At 40.1% G+C, this 15,946-nt stretch overlaps 1 protein-coding gene across 1 annotated transcript; it reads right to left on the reverse strand.

Moving 5' to 3' along the window:
- Nucleotides 1–987: 987 nt before the first annotated feature.
- Nucleotides 988–9,831, reverse strand: MINAR2 (membrane integral NOTCH2 associated receptor 2; the record flags this gene model as incomplete). The annotated part of the gene is made up of 3 exons (XM_080362415.1): nucleotides 988–1,167; nucleotides 1,977–2,222; nucleotides 9,667–9,831. 3 exons carry the CDS (start codon nucleotides 9,829–9,831, stop codon nucleotides 988–990), a joined length of 591 nt encoding a protein of 196 aa, XP_080218541.1.
- Nucleotides 9,832–15,946: the final 6,115 nt, after the last annotated feature.

The raw sequence follows: 15,946 nt of genomic DNA on the forward strand, positions 1-15,946 counted from the left end.
ATGCCCTCAATAGATTTCATAGCCTCTTGCCCTAGTGTAGAGTTATAAAGGGTCTGCAGCACTCAGAGTATTTTCCTTCTGTCACTATTCATTCACTTTTTATTTTGTAATTTTGTCTCATATGTTCATTCTTCTGAATTATTCTGAGGTGTATGAACTTCACTGTGTGTACAATCCTTTCATTTACAAAGATCCTTTTTCCCAGCATGAACATGTATCTTTAATCTATTTAAGGTATATTTTAGTTCCAGTTTGTACTGTAGTACTTCACCAATTTTGTTCTAGTTTTGATGTACCAGATTAAAAAAATATTGGAACTCCATCTTTCAGGTTGTCAGAGATGCTACATAGTCAAAGAACATGCCACAGGGATAAAGAAACCCTGTTTCAAGTCTCAGGGAATTATTCTGAGAGAAGCCCAGTGGTCTAATTTTTGTTTTTCTTCTCTGAAAAAGTATAAGAAAACATTTATGCACTTAGGCTAGTTTTTTACTAGTTGCTGCATCATTGCAGAAATGCATTCAGTCACTAAGTAATTCTTACATTTTTGGTTTAGAATTATTTGGGATATCTTGAATGCCACTTTATCACACTTTTCTATATTCCAGGAATAGTAATCATAAAAAGGTGAACAGGATGGTAGGTGTTTATTAGAATGAATAGTCAGTTGGTTGTTTGTGCACGCTATGTGTACCACACCACACATGATGACACAAATCACTAGTCCAAAGAAGAAGGCTTCGAGAAAAGTAGCATATTCATAGTTTTCTTATACTAATTGTACCTTTAAGGAGACATTCTGCCATGCTCCGAGTATTTGTCTCTTTTCAGGATCAATTCCTTATGCTGCACAGAAACATTGTAAAATAGTGATGTCAAACAAATTGTATTTGTGACAAGAAATTGGAATTCAAATAAAACAAGCCAGGCGAATAGCTTAATAAAAATATTTATTGAAAGAACTCCCATCAACATTATTTGGCTGTACTAAGTAAATAAAATGCTGAGCGTGACTATGGTAATCAGGAGGCAAACAGCTAATACCATGAGCAGGATTATTCGGCAACATTTGGAATGCTTTTTTTCTCTCTCTTTCTTTTTTAACAAGGTATCATACCCAGGAGTATAAATATCCCCCATCCAGAAATGCAGATCGTTAGGATTTTCCTAAAAGAAAAATCAGAAAATGAACTCAGTTCCTCTCTCTTGCACATAAACTCATTAGAACATACCCAGAAGTATTTTGGCTATCATCAGATAATGATTAATGAATTTAAGGCATCACAACACAAATGCAAGAAACTTTCACTTGAATATAGGTTGTTCTACTTGCCAGATGTTGCAAATGTTCCACTGGGGAAAGTTAAAACCACTCTTTTCAGCCAGGAACCAAATGTAGGACAACAGCCACTGAAATGTGATTTAAAAACCCAGAAGAAACCATGTTGTCTTCTCAAAAAGAGATGTCAATTTATAAACACAGATCTGAGTCCCTTCCCAAATAAAGGGAACAGCAGAAAAAAGCTCACAAAAGTAACCCTAAAAGCAGTTTGTGCCAACTCACAGGCAGGCAGGATCCTGTATAGTGTGAATGAGACTGAGAAAATATATGTTATTTGACAACAGAATGGTGTTATGAACAGTTATTAAAGTGGGCATATAGCATTTAAGTGCCTTGTTTATGGTTCTTCTCTATATAAACAGGGATGGTGAGCTGCGGAATGTTGCAGTTTAAGGCTTTCTCTAGTCACAGAGGTTGTGTTCTGCAGAACTGAAATTCCTGGGGTCTATCCAGATACATAGACTTCTTTTCCTGATAAGACTCATGTCAGTGTCACTTCTGTACCAGAAAATACATCCATATTTACTTCTAGAATCCCACCAAGACAACCAAGTGAGTTATGCAGTGGTTCATGCACACACCACACAGCTCATAGCAATTTACTTTGCTCAAACATGGAGCAACAGTGAGTTACCTTTATGTGGCTGGCCAAGTTAGAGTGCAGAGAGTGTCTATCATAGTCTTGCACAGTCCACGAAGGAGTCTTTTTCTTCTCCTCCCAGTTGTCATCCAGCTGAATATCACTATACAAGGGGTTACTTTTGATTGTAGATTTCAGGGTGATGGGTGTAATGTGTTTCCCGAGGGCTTTGTCTATGATTTCTTGACTGGCTTTGTTTGAGTCTAAGCCCGGCAGCTCAGTAACATTTCTCTTTTCTCTCTGTAAGGCATAATTTGGATCAGAAGCTGGCTTTCATCTTCATTTGCCTAGGATACAGGTCCCCTTCCAGAGTCATCATTTGTAATACAATAGAATAATTTTTAAAATTATATGTGCAACAATTTTTCTCATTCTGGCAAACTTCTACAGTGCAGTAAGGGAGCATGGCTGTTCACTCTGGGCAGATTTCTTCTTTCTGGGGGAAGCACGTGAGTACAATCTGAATATTAAACTCTTTTGCAAATGTGAACTGACATTATAATGCCTACTGAAAGAAAGCCTCTGCTTTAGAGAAACAGTGCTATGGACCACTGCAGGAGCAGATGTACTTCTCATGAAAGCCACAGGCATATGATGCAGAAGCAAAGCTGTAAGGACAAAGCAGAATGAAGCACGGAGGTAGTGGTGTGTAAGTGACCACCTTGACTGGCGCTGCACTTTTGAGAGCAGGGGCGTGATTCACAGTTCTGTTCATGCTGTTGAATGCTAGACCCGTGTCAGGATGTCAAAGAGGCTCTTCATTCAACTGAGGGAGAGTTCTTAACTGAGGCACTGTCAGAACTCAAAGGTAATTAAATATCAGAGGAGTGTCCTGGCAACAACAGTCATTAAATTGAACCTTTTAGAACAGGGACGTGGCAAAGGAGGAGGATGAACAACCATAATGGGATCACATGTTTTAAGAACTCACAAGTTGCTACTTAGTGCAGCACTAAGAGCCTCTTTAGGAGCTGGTAAAATGGTAGTTACTGTATTTTTCAATCTATAATTGCATGGATGAATGCAATCAGACTCTCCAGTTCAAGCTGTTGAACACTTTGGTTCACCACAAGCTTTTCTCTCTGAGATTCTGAATTAATTTGTCACTGATCTCTGGTTCTGGCTGTGCATCAGCTTCCTGAGATCTGCTTCTGGCAGAGCCTTTGCCTTATGCTTACACCTCTCCTGTGTATCAGGGCTGCTGCTGCAGAACCATCAGAGTGCGAATTCAGCTTTCCTTGTTAGCAAGCACTGCTTCTTCATAAGCACCTTTGTCCTCAGTGTTGAGATAAGGGGAGCCTTGGCCTGACCCGGTGGCCCTGTGACAGGCATGCTCGGAGGGGAGCACACCCCAGAGCTCTCTCACCCTCAGAAATCACAGATGTCTGGGCAGCCCCCACTGCCAGACTCCCATAAAGTAAATGCACATCATAAACAGCCTATGAAGAGGCTGGGACCTGAGAAACTGCCTTGCATGAAACGACACCTTTTCCAAGATGTTTCACTTATATCGAGATATTCAGCCATTAAGGTATCATGGGCTGGGTGTACTTCAGCAGCTGGAGGACATGTCCTGCTTCACCTTCCACCATTCCCACAGAAATGCAGGGGATCCTACCTCCTCTCACACGATGTCTCTGGAAGCTGCTTGGATCCCACATCAACCAGTACAGGTCCTTAAGCTCATAGCAAACTGTAGGTTTCTTCTGCTTGGGTAATTTTCTGCCCCCTTTGTGGGCCAGTGAATCTACTTTGAGTAGAAGCCAGCTGCTAAATGTCATTACCTACTTTATGCCTCAGTGCCTGTGCACACGCACTTGTGAGAGTTAGTCTAGGGCAGATGGGTATAGAAGGAAGTGGGAGGACTGGTCTCCTTGAGAAAGGAAAGGTGGAGAAAACAATAGATTTTGTCTAAGAAACCCTAGGAGGAAGCATCATGCTGGCATTCTTATCACTAAATCGTTCACAAGTGACTAAGCGTATTTCCCATCAATAATTACCATTAGTAGGTGGGTGGATCCTCAGTGCTCCCCCATTCCCTCTGTTAGTTCATGATTTCCATATGTCATTGCTTAGTCTTGACATATCCCCTGATGACATTACTCTTTGCATTGCAGTTACAGCTGGCACTGAACCCCTCTGGGTTGTACTGGCCAGATTTCAGCTGAGCTGGTGTTTTTAACTGTCGTTTCTTTCTGACTGCATTTTATGTTATTTCATTTTATTTATTTATTTTATTTCTTATTTAAAATTTGTCACTGACATTAATGATGCTTCCCTCAGGCTTGTTAGATAATTGAACTTGGAGAACATTTTGTTGAAGAACGCGAACTGTCTCACCAGGAGATGCTTGGTCTCCTTAGGCTAAAATGTTGTGAAAGAATGTGACTTGACAGTGATTTCAAAAGCTGTTTTAAATAAAATGCTCCAAAATTTGGAACAGATGGCATGATGCAAAATTTGTGCATAAAGAAGTGCTCTGTGGCAAAACTTTTTGCCCTGTCCGTCTGGAGTACCTCCTTTTACACAGGCATGAGAACAGGAGAATGTAGTAGACTGGAGCACAGGTACAGAGGAAATAGGATGGGAAGGGCAGTGGTGTTTTACCATGAGAACTGGATGGGAATTTGGGTATGAAATGGTTTGCAGAAGTTTTAGAGAACAGACATGGAAGTGCAAAGCTAATCAGGAGAATACACTTGAGTGCAGTAAATGCTTGCTTGTGAAACTTCTGCAGAAGGTATGTCCTAGAGACTAGTTAAGGAAAAATGACAGAAAACTGAAGCACATACTAAAAAAAATAAAAGGTTTAAGTCCAAGAAATGATACAGAAAAATAAGAAAAGATTGCACGAAACATATGCATTTACAAAAGCAGAGCAGCAGGAGATTAGATAACAAAAATATCCCTGCTAGTATCAATTCTAGCAAAAATTACACATTTTTTGTTTTAAGATTCAGAAGGTTTCCGAATGGTTTTTACAGACTTCTGTATTTTGATTCTGATTCATGAAGCAAATGTTCAGAGAAAGGTGAAAGTATTGTAAACTTACGCATCCATATGCAGTATAGAATTTATATGATATACACTGTGTCTCAGAAAACAGTGTGAATGAGGGTGGAACAAATCAAATCAGAGTTAACAGGAGGCAATTTATGTTACTATTCACTGAAGTGGAGGAGGGAACAGCAAATGCTCAAAGCAGAAATAGTTACGAAGAACTCTGAGAAACTATAGTTGAAATGTGTTGATGAAATACTCATTTAACAAGATGAAAAATGCTTAACTATGCAAACACATAACTGTGTTTGATCTACATACAACTCATGAGCAGGAAAGACGTTATGGTTTATAGCTCATGTTTCACTGAGAACAGTTTGTCCCTTTTTGACAACCCAGAGAGCTGACATGTACAAAAAGAGGATTCTGTAAAAAGCCCAGACATCTACAGAGAGCCAATGCTACTTGCATCCCTGGGTCAAAATGTGCTTACTCCACAGGTTTTTCTTGGTGATTATTTCTTAACACAAGTTATACATATAGGTACTTTACAATATATAGAATTAAAATTATAAATTAATCTATATTGCTAGGAAACATTCTGATCTCATTTTTATCTTCCCTTCATCCTTTTGTTCCCACCATTGTTTTTAGCACTGAAACAACCTGAGAGTCTAACTGGTCTTTCCTCAGTCTGTGGTATGAAACAACAAGCTAATCACCCACCAAAACCAGAACATCAACAGTTACAGCTAGACCTTGGTCTTAAGCCCATCTACCTGCAATAAGAGATCAGAGACACCTAAAAGTTAAGGAAATTTACTTCCTGCAAGTCAAATTTTTCTTTATGCCCACACAAATACAGGTAGTTCCTGTTGTCCCATGGCAACTCTCCAGCTGCTGCTGGCGGAGAAATAAGTAATGAAAGTGACAAACACTGTCAGTGGGTGGCTGTGCCTAAAAGGGAATCTTCAAGAAACTTAGAGCCACCAGATTCTGCAAGATTTTTTTGTAACAACTTCCTCAATCCTAATGAAAGTGGGTAGTGGGACAATTATTATATTTGCATGTAATGTGTTTAAAACTATAACCCTCTCTTCTGCAAAAGCCCTGTAATGTACCCTGAAGGACCCTCCCAGGACTTGGAAGGGCAAACAAACAAACAAACAAAAGCAGCTAATTTTTCTGTTAAATAATTATTAGCTCTCTAGAATTTCTTGAACAAATTTGATCTCATAGGGGATGCTGTGGAAAACCAAACAGGAAGGCAAGGAGTAACCAATGGTAGGTAAGCGGATCTAAAAGACAGTAGGGCAAACAGCTCACATCAAGGATTCCTGAGAATGCAAGTTTTCTTGTCAGAGGAACTGCAGAGGATCAGAATTGTTTGTCAGAGACATAAGACAGCACCAGGTACTACAAAGCTATCTGAGAAGCCACCTGACATGGATAGGAAGAAAGTGACAGGAATACTCAGAGAAAAGTAGGCTTTCTTATGGACTGTTTTAATTGTGCAGCATTGAGAGTACTTCTGTCTTCCTAATGAATTGTTTATTTAAAGAAAGCTGGTTTATCTGTCGTGGCAACAGAGTTCTGAAAGGTTGTGAGTGCATTATAAAAAAACTTCTGTACATTGTCCTGTCAGCCTGGCAGTTGGCTCTGATTGTGGCCTGTTACACAGGTATAGGGAAGAATACGGGCAAGAGTGGAAGTATGTAGCACATGTCTGAGCCAGAGGACAAACAAGTGACTGTAAGACAGCACCTAACTCATAGGTAAAAAAAATCTCTTGTCCTGGTCCACTGAAAAACAACAAAAGGCAGGACACGTGTTAAGACACCCCAGGAAGGGTGAGGAGTACCCTAAGTATGATAACTGTAATACCTGCAGGTCAACTTTTGTTCAGAGTTGTGAATTCCAAAGCAAAAGCAACATGACAAGAAGTAGCATGGTGTTCGAAGAGCAAATGCTCTCTGCTCTCTTCCCAAAACAGGGAAAAAAGGGAAAAGCCAGCAGGAAAGAGAAGTTCAAGGATTGCAGAAAATAATCAGATGGACTACAGGGGAGACATGCATCCCAGCTATCAGAAGCAGATATAGGGCATTTAGCATCTGGTGTACGTTGATCACTAAAACATATTGTTAAGGCAGAGTGTCCAGTGGGACTGGAAATTTTCAGGGCGATCAGAAAGCGGTCGGTAGCTAGCCATTTGCAGGAGAAACAGTCTGTGCTTTTTATGCTGCTTTTCACAAGGAAGGGCCAAGATTCCTGGACTGATTTATAGTTTGTTTTATTCAAAGTAGATGATGAAAATATATGCTAAGGAGGGAATCTGTTCAGGTTGCCTGGTAGAGAAGAAGAAAGTAAGGAGAAAGAGCGGCAGCTTTTTGGTCAGCAATAGGAATTGTCATTATGTCAAGCTGCTTTTTTATAGTAGAAATAAATTTAAAAACTTAGAGGTGAAGAAAACACATAGTGCTTAAGTGCACTTGAATTTAAGTCATCTCGTAATAAAGGTTTGGAAGAGGCCTCAAATGCACCACTGAGGAGGCACTTTACACGGAGAGCCCTGAGTAGCAACAGTTTCTTAAAAAAATATTAATTTCTGAGAGGGAATTTAGGATACTCTCAAAGTTTAATGACTTTGGGAGTCTGTAGGTCATGCACATATGTTCTGAAACGAATTCTTCTGTCCTCTCCCCCCTCTCCATTTCCGTTTCTGAATTAACTAACCCTTAACCCCATTAGATCTCTTCATCTTAAAGCAAAACATGTTATTCCTGTGCCATAAGTTCTCCACTGTGCCATCGTGTTTATTCTAACGTCTGGAACTCATCTGTTCTTTTCCCCTAATTTGATTGTCAGCAAAAGGGAAAAAAAGGCGAGCTCATAAGGGAGAGAGAATAAGCCACAATGAATTTTGTCTGGACAGCTTGAATTCACTAATGAATACACTTAAAAGTATAGGTTGTGTCCCAGGTTTAACATTTATAAAACACACTACATTGTAAACTGCATTTCTGGAGATGTGAGCACACACATTTCCTTTGAAATGGCTATCCCAGGGATGGGAATAGAGTTCCAGGAAAACCCTCTTGCTGGTGGTGAAGAGCAGAGCACAAGTCGAAAAAGCACAGGGCTCCCCACACATTTTTAATCCTCCGGCAGCTCTGCAGCCCTGGCTCAGTGACAGCGTGTCCTGTTAAATGACAATAGGGAGAAGGATGCCTGCTGCGGAGGAGGCTCTGTGTGTGGCTGCCTCCCTCCTGCACAAAAGAGGGGCTTAGGTGGGGTGGGGAGTGAGGCCAGCATTGCACCATACCCCATTGTTTGGGATCCCACAGGCTCCTTCCCTTGGTTTAGGGCTCTTTGCATGGGAGATGACGGGTGACCATGTATCCCCCTCCTCCCAGCTCTCCTTGGGGAATTGCCAGTAAAGATTATACAATATGAGCAGAAGCAGCTGGAGGCATTTGGGGTAGGCAGAGAGAGGGAAGGGTGCTGGGGTGGGGAAGATGCTAAGGAAGGTAAGCGGGGAGTCATGGAAGCGGGTGTCAGGAGGGGAAGGTCGTTTGCATGTGGATGAGGACTCGAAGGGGCTCTGGGAAGGAGTGAAGGGGTTGGTTTGGGAAGCTAATGGGGAGAAAAGTCTAAGAGGGGAGAAGTGCAACTCCAAGTACCTGTGGGAGACTTTAAGGATCTTTTTCTTCGCCTCCTCTCCCTTCCTCTTCCCTGTCCTCAGCTGAGGTTTTTTTTAGCTCCCAGTCCTCATTCCCATAGGGAACTGGACCCCCAAAATAAGTATCCTCAGAACATAGATCTTTCTCCACCCGTCCCTTCCCCTCCCCCCTCCCAACTGCTTGTGTGCGTCTCCATCCCTTGACAAGAACCAGACCTTGGAGCTTTTGCTCATGCTAGGGGTGGGGAAGGCAAGGGGCTCCCCGGGCAGCAGGAAAGGAGTTCTGTGGAGCAGCAAGTGGGGCCCAGAGGGGTGTGAGCTGATGCAGCTGTACTGCTGCTGATCCAGACATGAACTTCTCCTCCGCTGGCCCCAGGGCCTCTACTAGGCAGCACACATTTACATTTTTACTGAGAAACTGCTGCTACCTCTGTATAATAACTTGGATTAATACACTTACTGTGTTTAACACTTTTGACAGCTGTCTGTCAGGACAACAAAAGGTCAAAGTAGAATAAAGAAAACAAGGCAAAATAAAGAGGAAGCCACAGTCAACTGTGTAAATATATATATAAGCTTGCAAGACACTAGCGAGAATCTCTAATGTTCTCTCTAATGTGCCTTTTCTTTGAGTTTGGGGGATATGGCCTGGCTTCCAGATTTTTTTTTTCCTATCTTTTTCTTATTTTGCCCCTTTAGTACAATTAATCTGTGTTTTACATCAATAGACTTTCTGGGAAATGCTATGAAAATTTTACAATGAGCCATAGAAAGCCTGAAGTACATAAATAAAGTCAGTGGACCGCCCTAAAGAGTGACTCTTCTCTTGGAGCCTGATCCTCACTGAAGTTAATGGGAAAACTTACGGGGATATTAGTGATTCAGATTCAGAGATGCAGGAAGCTGAATCCACAGCTGAAGTCTCAACCTCATGTCATTTATCTCAAGATCCCCAAAACAAGGTAGAAAAAATCAGGAAAAACATCAGCCTATTTTAGACCTTACCTGTAAATAGACCCTGTTGTGCCACCGCTGCACTCCAGGTAAAGCTGCTTCTGGGAATTTTGCCAGGCTGGTTTGTAGGAAGGTAGAGTTTTTCACTAAAGACTTCACCTCCAGTTGCAGGAATTTATCAGGATGGTTGTTGTTTGGCAAAACAGAGAAGTCCATCTTTCTGTCCGATAGAATAATAATGAAAACAGCCCCTGCTTCTGCTTCCTGGCTATGCATGCTCCTTCTATTATTAATGATGTGAAGAAGGATACGACAGTTTCCTGAAACTGTATCTGACCTCTGTTTGGTGTCAGACTCACTTATATCATCTACCAATGATAAAAGATTGTTTAGAAGTGGCAGAGCAGACAGGACTTGTTTCTGTAAGTGCCTAGTTTAAGTTTTCAAGTTCAAGGTCTATTTTGATAGATACATACGTGCTCATTAAAGCTAACAGAGTACCAGTGAGTAGATGCATGAGACACTTAAATGAATACCAGCACTTCCTCAAGTGACCTGCCAAAAATGTCAAGCTTACAATACTTCAAAGCAAGCTTTTTTTTTCCCCCCACAAAATTAGAAGCAGCTCCCAGTGCAAAGCAAGTCGTCCTTTTCTGTGGCAGCACTAAGAGGCTTCATTATGCTGTGTGGCTCGGTACCGTTTACCACGACAGCTATGACATGCACTTCTTTAGGTTCAGGGATTTCTTTCACAGTAAATTCTTCTTGACCCTGGGAGATATTAGATTATTTAAAGTAATTGATAACAGAAGTTTTCAGGGAATTGAATCTGCTCCTGTTCAACTGAAGGGAAAAAACCTCTTACTAACTTAAATGGCATAGTCCCTTCACTTTCATTATTCAATTTAGAGATTTGATATTTTCATCATCATTCTGCGAGTCTGTAATTCTTTTGACTTCCAGCTGGTTAAATTCCCCTTCTTACAACCAGCAAAAGTAGCCTCCTCACTTTTATTTTAAACTTTTTTTTTCCAAATGTTTCAATTTTTCTCAGCTATGTTTCATTTTTGATGACATTGCTATTTTTTTGAAATCCATAAAAATCTACTTTGGATCAAATTAGTGCTGATAAATAGAGCATCACAAAAATTTTAGCCTTATACTTAGACCAGACAGTCATACCCATCTGTCTTCCTTACACTAGGTTGCCGAAATTTAAAAAGAAAATAAAACCAGTAAAACGTTTTAAAATGTTACTAATGTGTTATCCTAAGTTAATAAATGAACACTTTGATATACATATGAGTTAAAACCCTTATCTACTTAGAAAGGCCATGATTTTTCCTTGCATGTATTTACTGACAATTATTTTACAGCATATCTATTAACAATTATTAATCTGTTGCCTTACAAGTCAATACTCAGAGTATTGGTGGCCAGCCACAAAAGCGACAGTAGTGGCTGTGTTTCTGTGTGGATGTGCATGCTTCTGAGGCAAACTGCAACTACATTGTGAACTGTATCTCCTCACTGTAGTGAAGCCCTCAAACTCTAACACACCATTAGCATGAAGCTGCTGTTTGAGACTTACCATGACATGTAGTGGCTCTTTTTTCCTGGGCAGAACTAAGATGGTAACAATTAGTCTTCCAGAATAGCTGGATATATACAGCCATGGCTTCTTTCTTAAACATATATACCCTTTCCAGCATCTCTCTGAACACAGGATCTTTTTGTGCTTTTGTAGCATACAATGTGATGTGAGTCTGTGTGAATTCACTTATTGACATTGTCTTGTTTCATTAGACATGATTTAAAAACATTAAAAAAAATCCCACTAAATCAGGCCTCCCAACCCCAGGATCTGTCACTGTTTTTGAAAAAGGCAAGAAGAGATGCTGTTTAGGGAGGCTACGTACACCTGGCTACTTTCTGCAGTTAGTTTCTGCAGTTCTCCTTTTACTCCTTAGTAAGACACACGATTTTTTGTCCTGGAGTGTCTCTTCCCAGGCCTTTTATTATCTATTTATGGACTTGTTATCCATGAAATTTTCTAATTGCTTTCCGGTTCTTCTGATACTACCCCTCTAGAAGCAAGCTTCAGAACATCATCACCATCTTACTTTTATGTGCTTTAAACTGATTTCCATACTAGGTTTATCAAGTTTGCCCTTTTTGTTGTACTGCAGTATTTTAAGAGCAAGAGCTCTGCATGCAGCTTATCCATCACATTTGGGATTGTTTAAACATTAAGCATGCTCATCTCAGCCTCTTCCTCTCCAATCTGAAGCATCTTTTTTCTTCAGTCTTACCGTGTCTATCTCTTTGCTCCTTTATTTGACTTTTAAAGTATGTTACAATGTAATTCCACTACATCGCTCACGAGAACACGGCAACCATAAATTAATGCAATGCTCAAGATGTGCGTACACCACAGTTACAAAAATGGTGAAAATTATGTCCTCTCTTCTGACACATTCATCCATTTTTGGTTTTTATTTCTGTGCTATTGTCACAGAAATAATAACTTCAGACTACAGTAGCCAATGACACTATTATTTTTCTCCACCTCTATGACCGCCAGTTGCAAGTTTATTATCTTGTAGGAATAGCTTAGGTTATTTTCCATAGCTATATGATCTTACATTTGCCCACATCAAAGTTTGTTGCCCAATCAACTCAGTTTTGTGAGCTGCTTACCAAGTGAGGCAACAGTTGTTTGACCAGAAGAGCCTGATGTCACCTACAGAGCTGGAGAATTCAATTTTTGCTCTCTTCCTCATGCCATTGATGAAAGTATTGTAAAAAGTAAACCCAGTATCATTCCTTGAGGAACTCTGCTGACTCCTCTCTATCCTGAAAGATGACCGTTTGGCTTACATTCCTTCAGTCAGCTTTCAAGCCATAAAGATTGCTCCTGTAGTCCTGTGTGAATAACCTGTAATGTGGAGCCTTGTTGGAGACTTCTGTGTCCACCAGACCCTCTTTGCTTAGGACACAGCTGAAGCCATGCTGACTTTCTCCCAGCAGCTCGTGTTTATCCAGGTGCTCAGAAATCTTGTTATTTTTTTATGGACTATGGACTATGGACCAGAAAGGAACTCCAGACTCCTTAGTCTGCAGTTCAAAGGATCCTCTGAAGATCCCCCTTTCCATAGGCAGGAATTACACTGCGATCTGCCAGTCCTTTGGCAGAGTGGTTATTTGAAACAACAGCTTACGCACCATGGCAAGAAGTTCTGTAATTTCTCAATTGTGTTCTTCCAGGAATCTCACATGACTGTCACCCTAGATACCTGTTAGCATTTAACATACCTATTTGGTCTCACATTCTTGTATATTTCCTTCAACTTAATCCAAATTCTCTGACATCCCTGCTGTAAGGAATATGGAAGGTACAAGAAGCCCTGCAACGTTTCAGCTGGAAAGGCCAGCACAAATAATTTACTGATCTCCCTTTCGTAGCTCTATCATCCCAAGTGTCCCTTTTACACTTGTGTTATCAGATGGTCCCACTGACTCCCTAGCTCGTTTCCTAGTTTTGATGTATTTCAAGTCCCTTTTACTATTTGTTTATGCATCTTTTCTACAGAGCTCTTCAAGTTCTTTCTGGGAGCTCTTCACTTCACAATTGATGTGCTAGATTTTAGGGCCTCCATTGATCTCCTCATGCAGGCAGGCTTTCAATTTTCAATATATTTTGAGAAGAAGCAAATGGCTGCTTCTCTGTCACTGAAGATGACAATGAAAACTGAATGAAAAAGCCCTCAAACAACCCGGAACCTGAATCACATCCTCCAGAACAAAGCAGCAAATTCCCTCCAGAATAAATGACAACATGATTAAAATGCAGACATTCCTTTTCCTTAGGGAAGGTATGAGAAGTTGTAAATTTTGGTCACTGCTATAGCTAGTCAGCATGTATCTGGGAAGAAGTCCACTCCGCACCAGCCTAGCACAAGCCCTGTGCACCACTTAAATCCCACTTAATCCAACAAAATAGACTCCAAGTGGGATTTAATTAGCAGAGAGGCCTACTCTACCCCTTGTGAGCTGAAGTGGGTTTCATCCTTTACTTGTCAGCTGAACTTGACTGATTTGACATTCGTTAGCTGAAATTTTACATATTCAGCAGGCTGGAAGGAAAGTGTATTAATGCAGAGGGGTTGCTGCTGAAAAAGAAAGACCAAATCCAAAAAACAAGTAAAATTGTGTGGGAATGTCTATGAGTGCAGAAGGCTATTACTTCCCTGAACATATCTGGAAAGGTCTACCAGCTGACACCATGGGATGTGGCTCTGCAGAGCAGGCAGATGTATGCACATCCCCCTGGTGTGCTGGGACTCAGGCCAAAGGCTGGGCGCACTCTCCAAACATTCTTATTATTTTCTGACAAAACAGGTATTTTGGTCTGTGCTACTATGAATGATGAAAGAAGGTACAGAAGCAGTAAAATTAACTTGCCTTCAAATCCATGCAGAGGACGAAGAAGCATTTTTGTGATGTAGACATAAAACCGCTTTGTAATGATTCAGACACATCCAACTAATATTTTTGTATTACCAATGCTGAAGGAATCAGAGCCAGAGCTATCAGTATTATAACATCCTGATTTCACTTATTACACTTGAGAAGAGGATCATTTTACTGTGCAGCTTTCCACCACTGGTTCCCATCCAAAAGAATTTACTTTTACGATGTTGTACAAAGGTGATGGGAGGATGATTTCAGCACAAGTCACTCATCTATTTTCAATGGATACAGGCAGAGTTAAAATGTACTTTTCCATCTTGAGATAAAACCTACATTCTTGTTAGTGGAATATTCAGAAACAGCAGGGCATAAACTTTCAAAATTGTGCAGATTATATCACTGGCTGATAAAAGACTATCCTCTGGCCCCTAGTTTGCAGACAGCTTTCCTTTCAATTGATTTTAGGTGTGAATCAAGAGAGTGTAGGTGTGTAAGCAGGACCAGGTACTAAATAAGTATGAAGATATTTTAAAAAAAATTTTTTGCCGTCGAACAACAATTCTATTAGACTTTCAAATATGTCTGGGACATTGAGGAGTAATGTCCAAGAGCATCTGAATTTTCTGTGCATTTAAACTTTTTAGTTATACTAAATATAATTTCACCTTCCAGGGTGTCAATTTCCTGCTTTACTTTTTAAAACAAGATACTTAATTTACAGTCATACAGTAGCACATAATTAAAGTTGCAGTTTTTCAATGCTCAACAGTAAAATGCCAAACCAAAGATTTTGACAGTACAGCTATTTGAAAACATGTACATTTATTTCAATTGCAGCTAAGGCTGTGACTAAGTATCCTTCCTGGACAGAATCACAGTACTGACTGAGGGCCTCAGTATATTAAATTCTGCGTGGATTACCTCATCACCTCTATATAGTAGACTGTGCAGAGAATTAAAAGGAACAAACACTCAAATAAGACACATTCCTTTTTTGCTTTGAGTAGAAAATATGGTGCTTTTCAGACTCATTTCTCCACCTCTTTTGCCTTCAGGGTTTGCTCTCCTACATATTTTCAGAGCATGCCTGATGGCTTGCATCACACAATGGAGGCAGAGGACCTACTCATCTCCTCTTGCAAAATTCAGTGCCTACAGAAATCACCTGAGATAAATAAGTCATCCTCCACTGAATATTACTCTTTCATACCCAACTTCCCATATATCAAAGCTCACAGAGTGGCATGCCTGGAGCTGTAGAAAAGTGTCTAAGTCAAGAGGCAGGAGGCATTTGTTGTAGGGACTACTGTAGCTGCACTTGCTGAGATGCTTAGTGTGATGGATTTGGCTACCAGATATGGATGCCCAAAACAGAAAAAAATGCAAATAACAAAAGAAGCTTTACTTTTTATTGAAAATGTAAAAATCATGTGAATCATGTACAATATTTTCTCATAAGGAAAATTTTAGCTGTTTCATAACGTTTCACAAAACTGTAAAACAATTTATTTTTATAAAGACTTTTTCATAAAACAAAGATCCAACTAAAGTAGTATTACAAAGCTATTTTCTAAATTGTCAACAGAGAACCGAAATTGTTTAACAGATTAATTCATAAAAGTGGCAGGAGGAAAGCCTCTTCAATTTGAAAATCTGCAAGAGGACACACAAAAGTATAGAGGGGCATGGGGTTTTTGTTTCAAAATGTTAAAAATCAAGTGACATAGTAAAATAGTACAGACGTGGATTCATAGGATGGTACAAGTTCTAGGACTGCATTTCTCTACACTAGCTCAAACAGTGCAACAGTGATTCAGTGTAAATCTCTACAGTGTTTCATTGATTCAATACTTGTGTT

The sequence above is a fragment of the Nesoenas mayeri genome (genome assembly GCF_963082525.1).
Source record: "Nesoenas mayeri genome assembly, chromosome: Z".
Lineage (NCBI taxonomy): Eukaryota > Metazoa > Chordata > Aves > Columbiformes > Columbidae > Nesoenas > Nesoenas mayeri.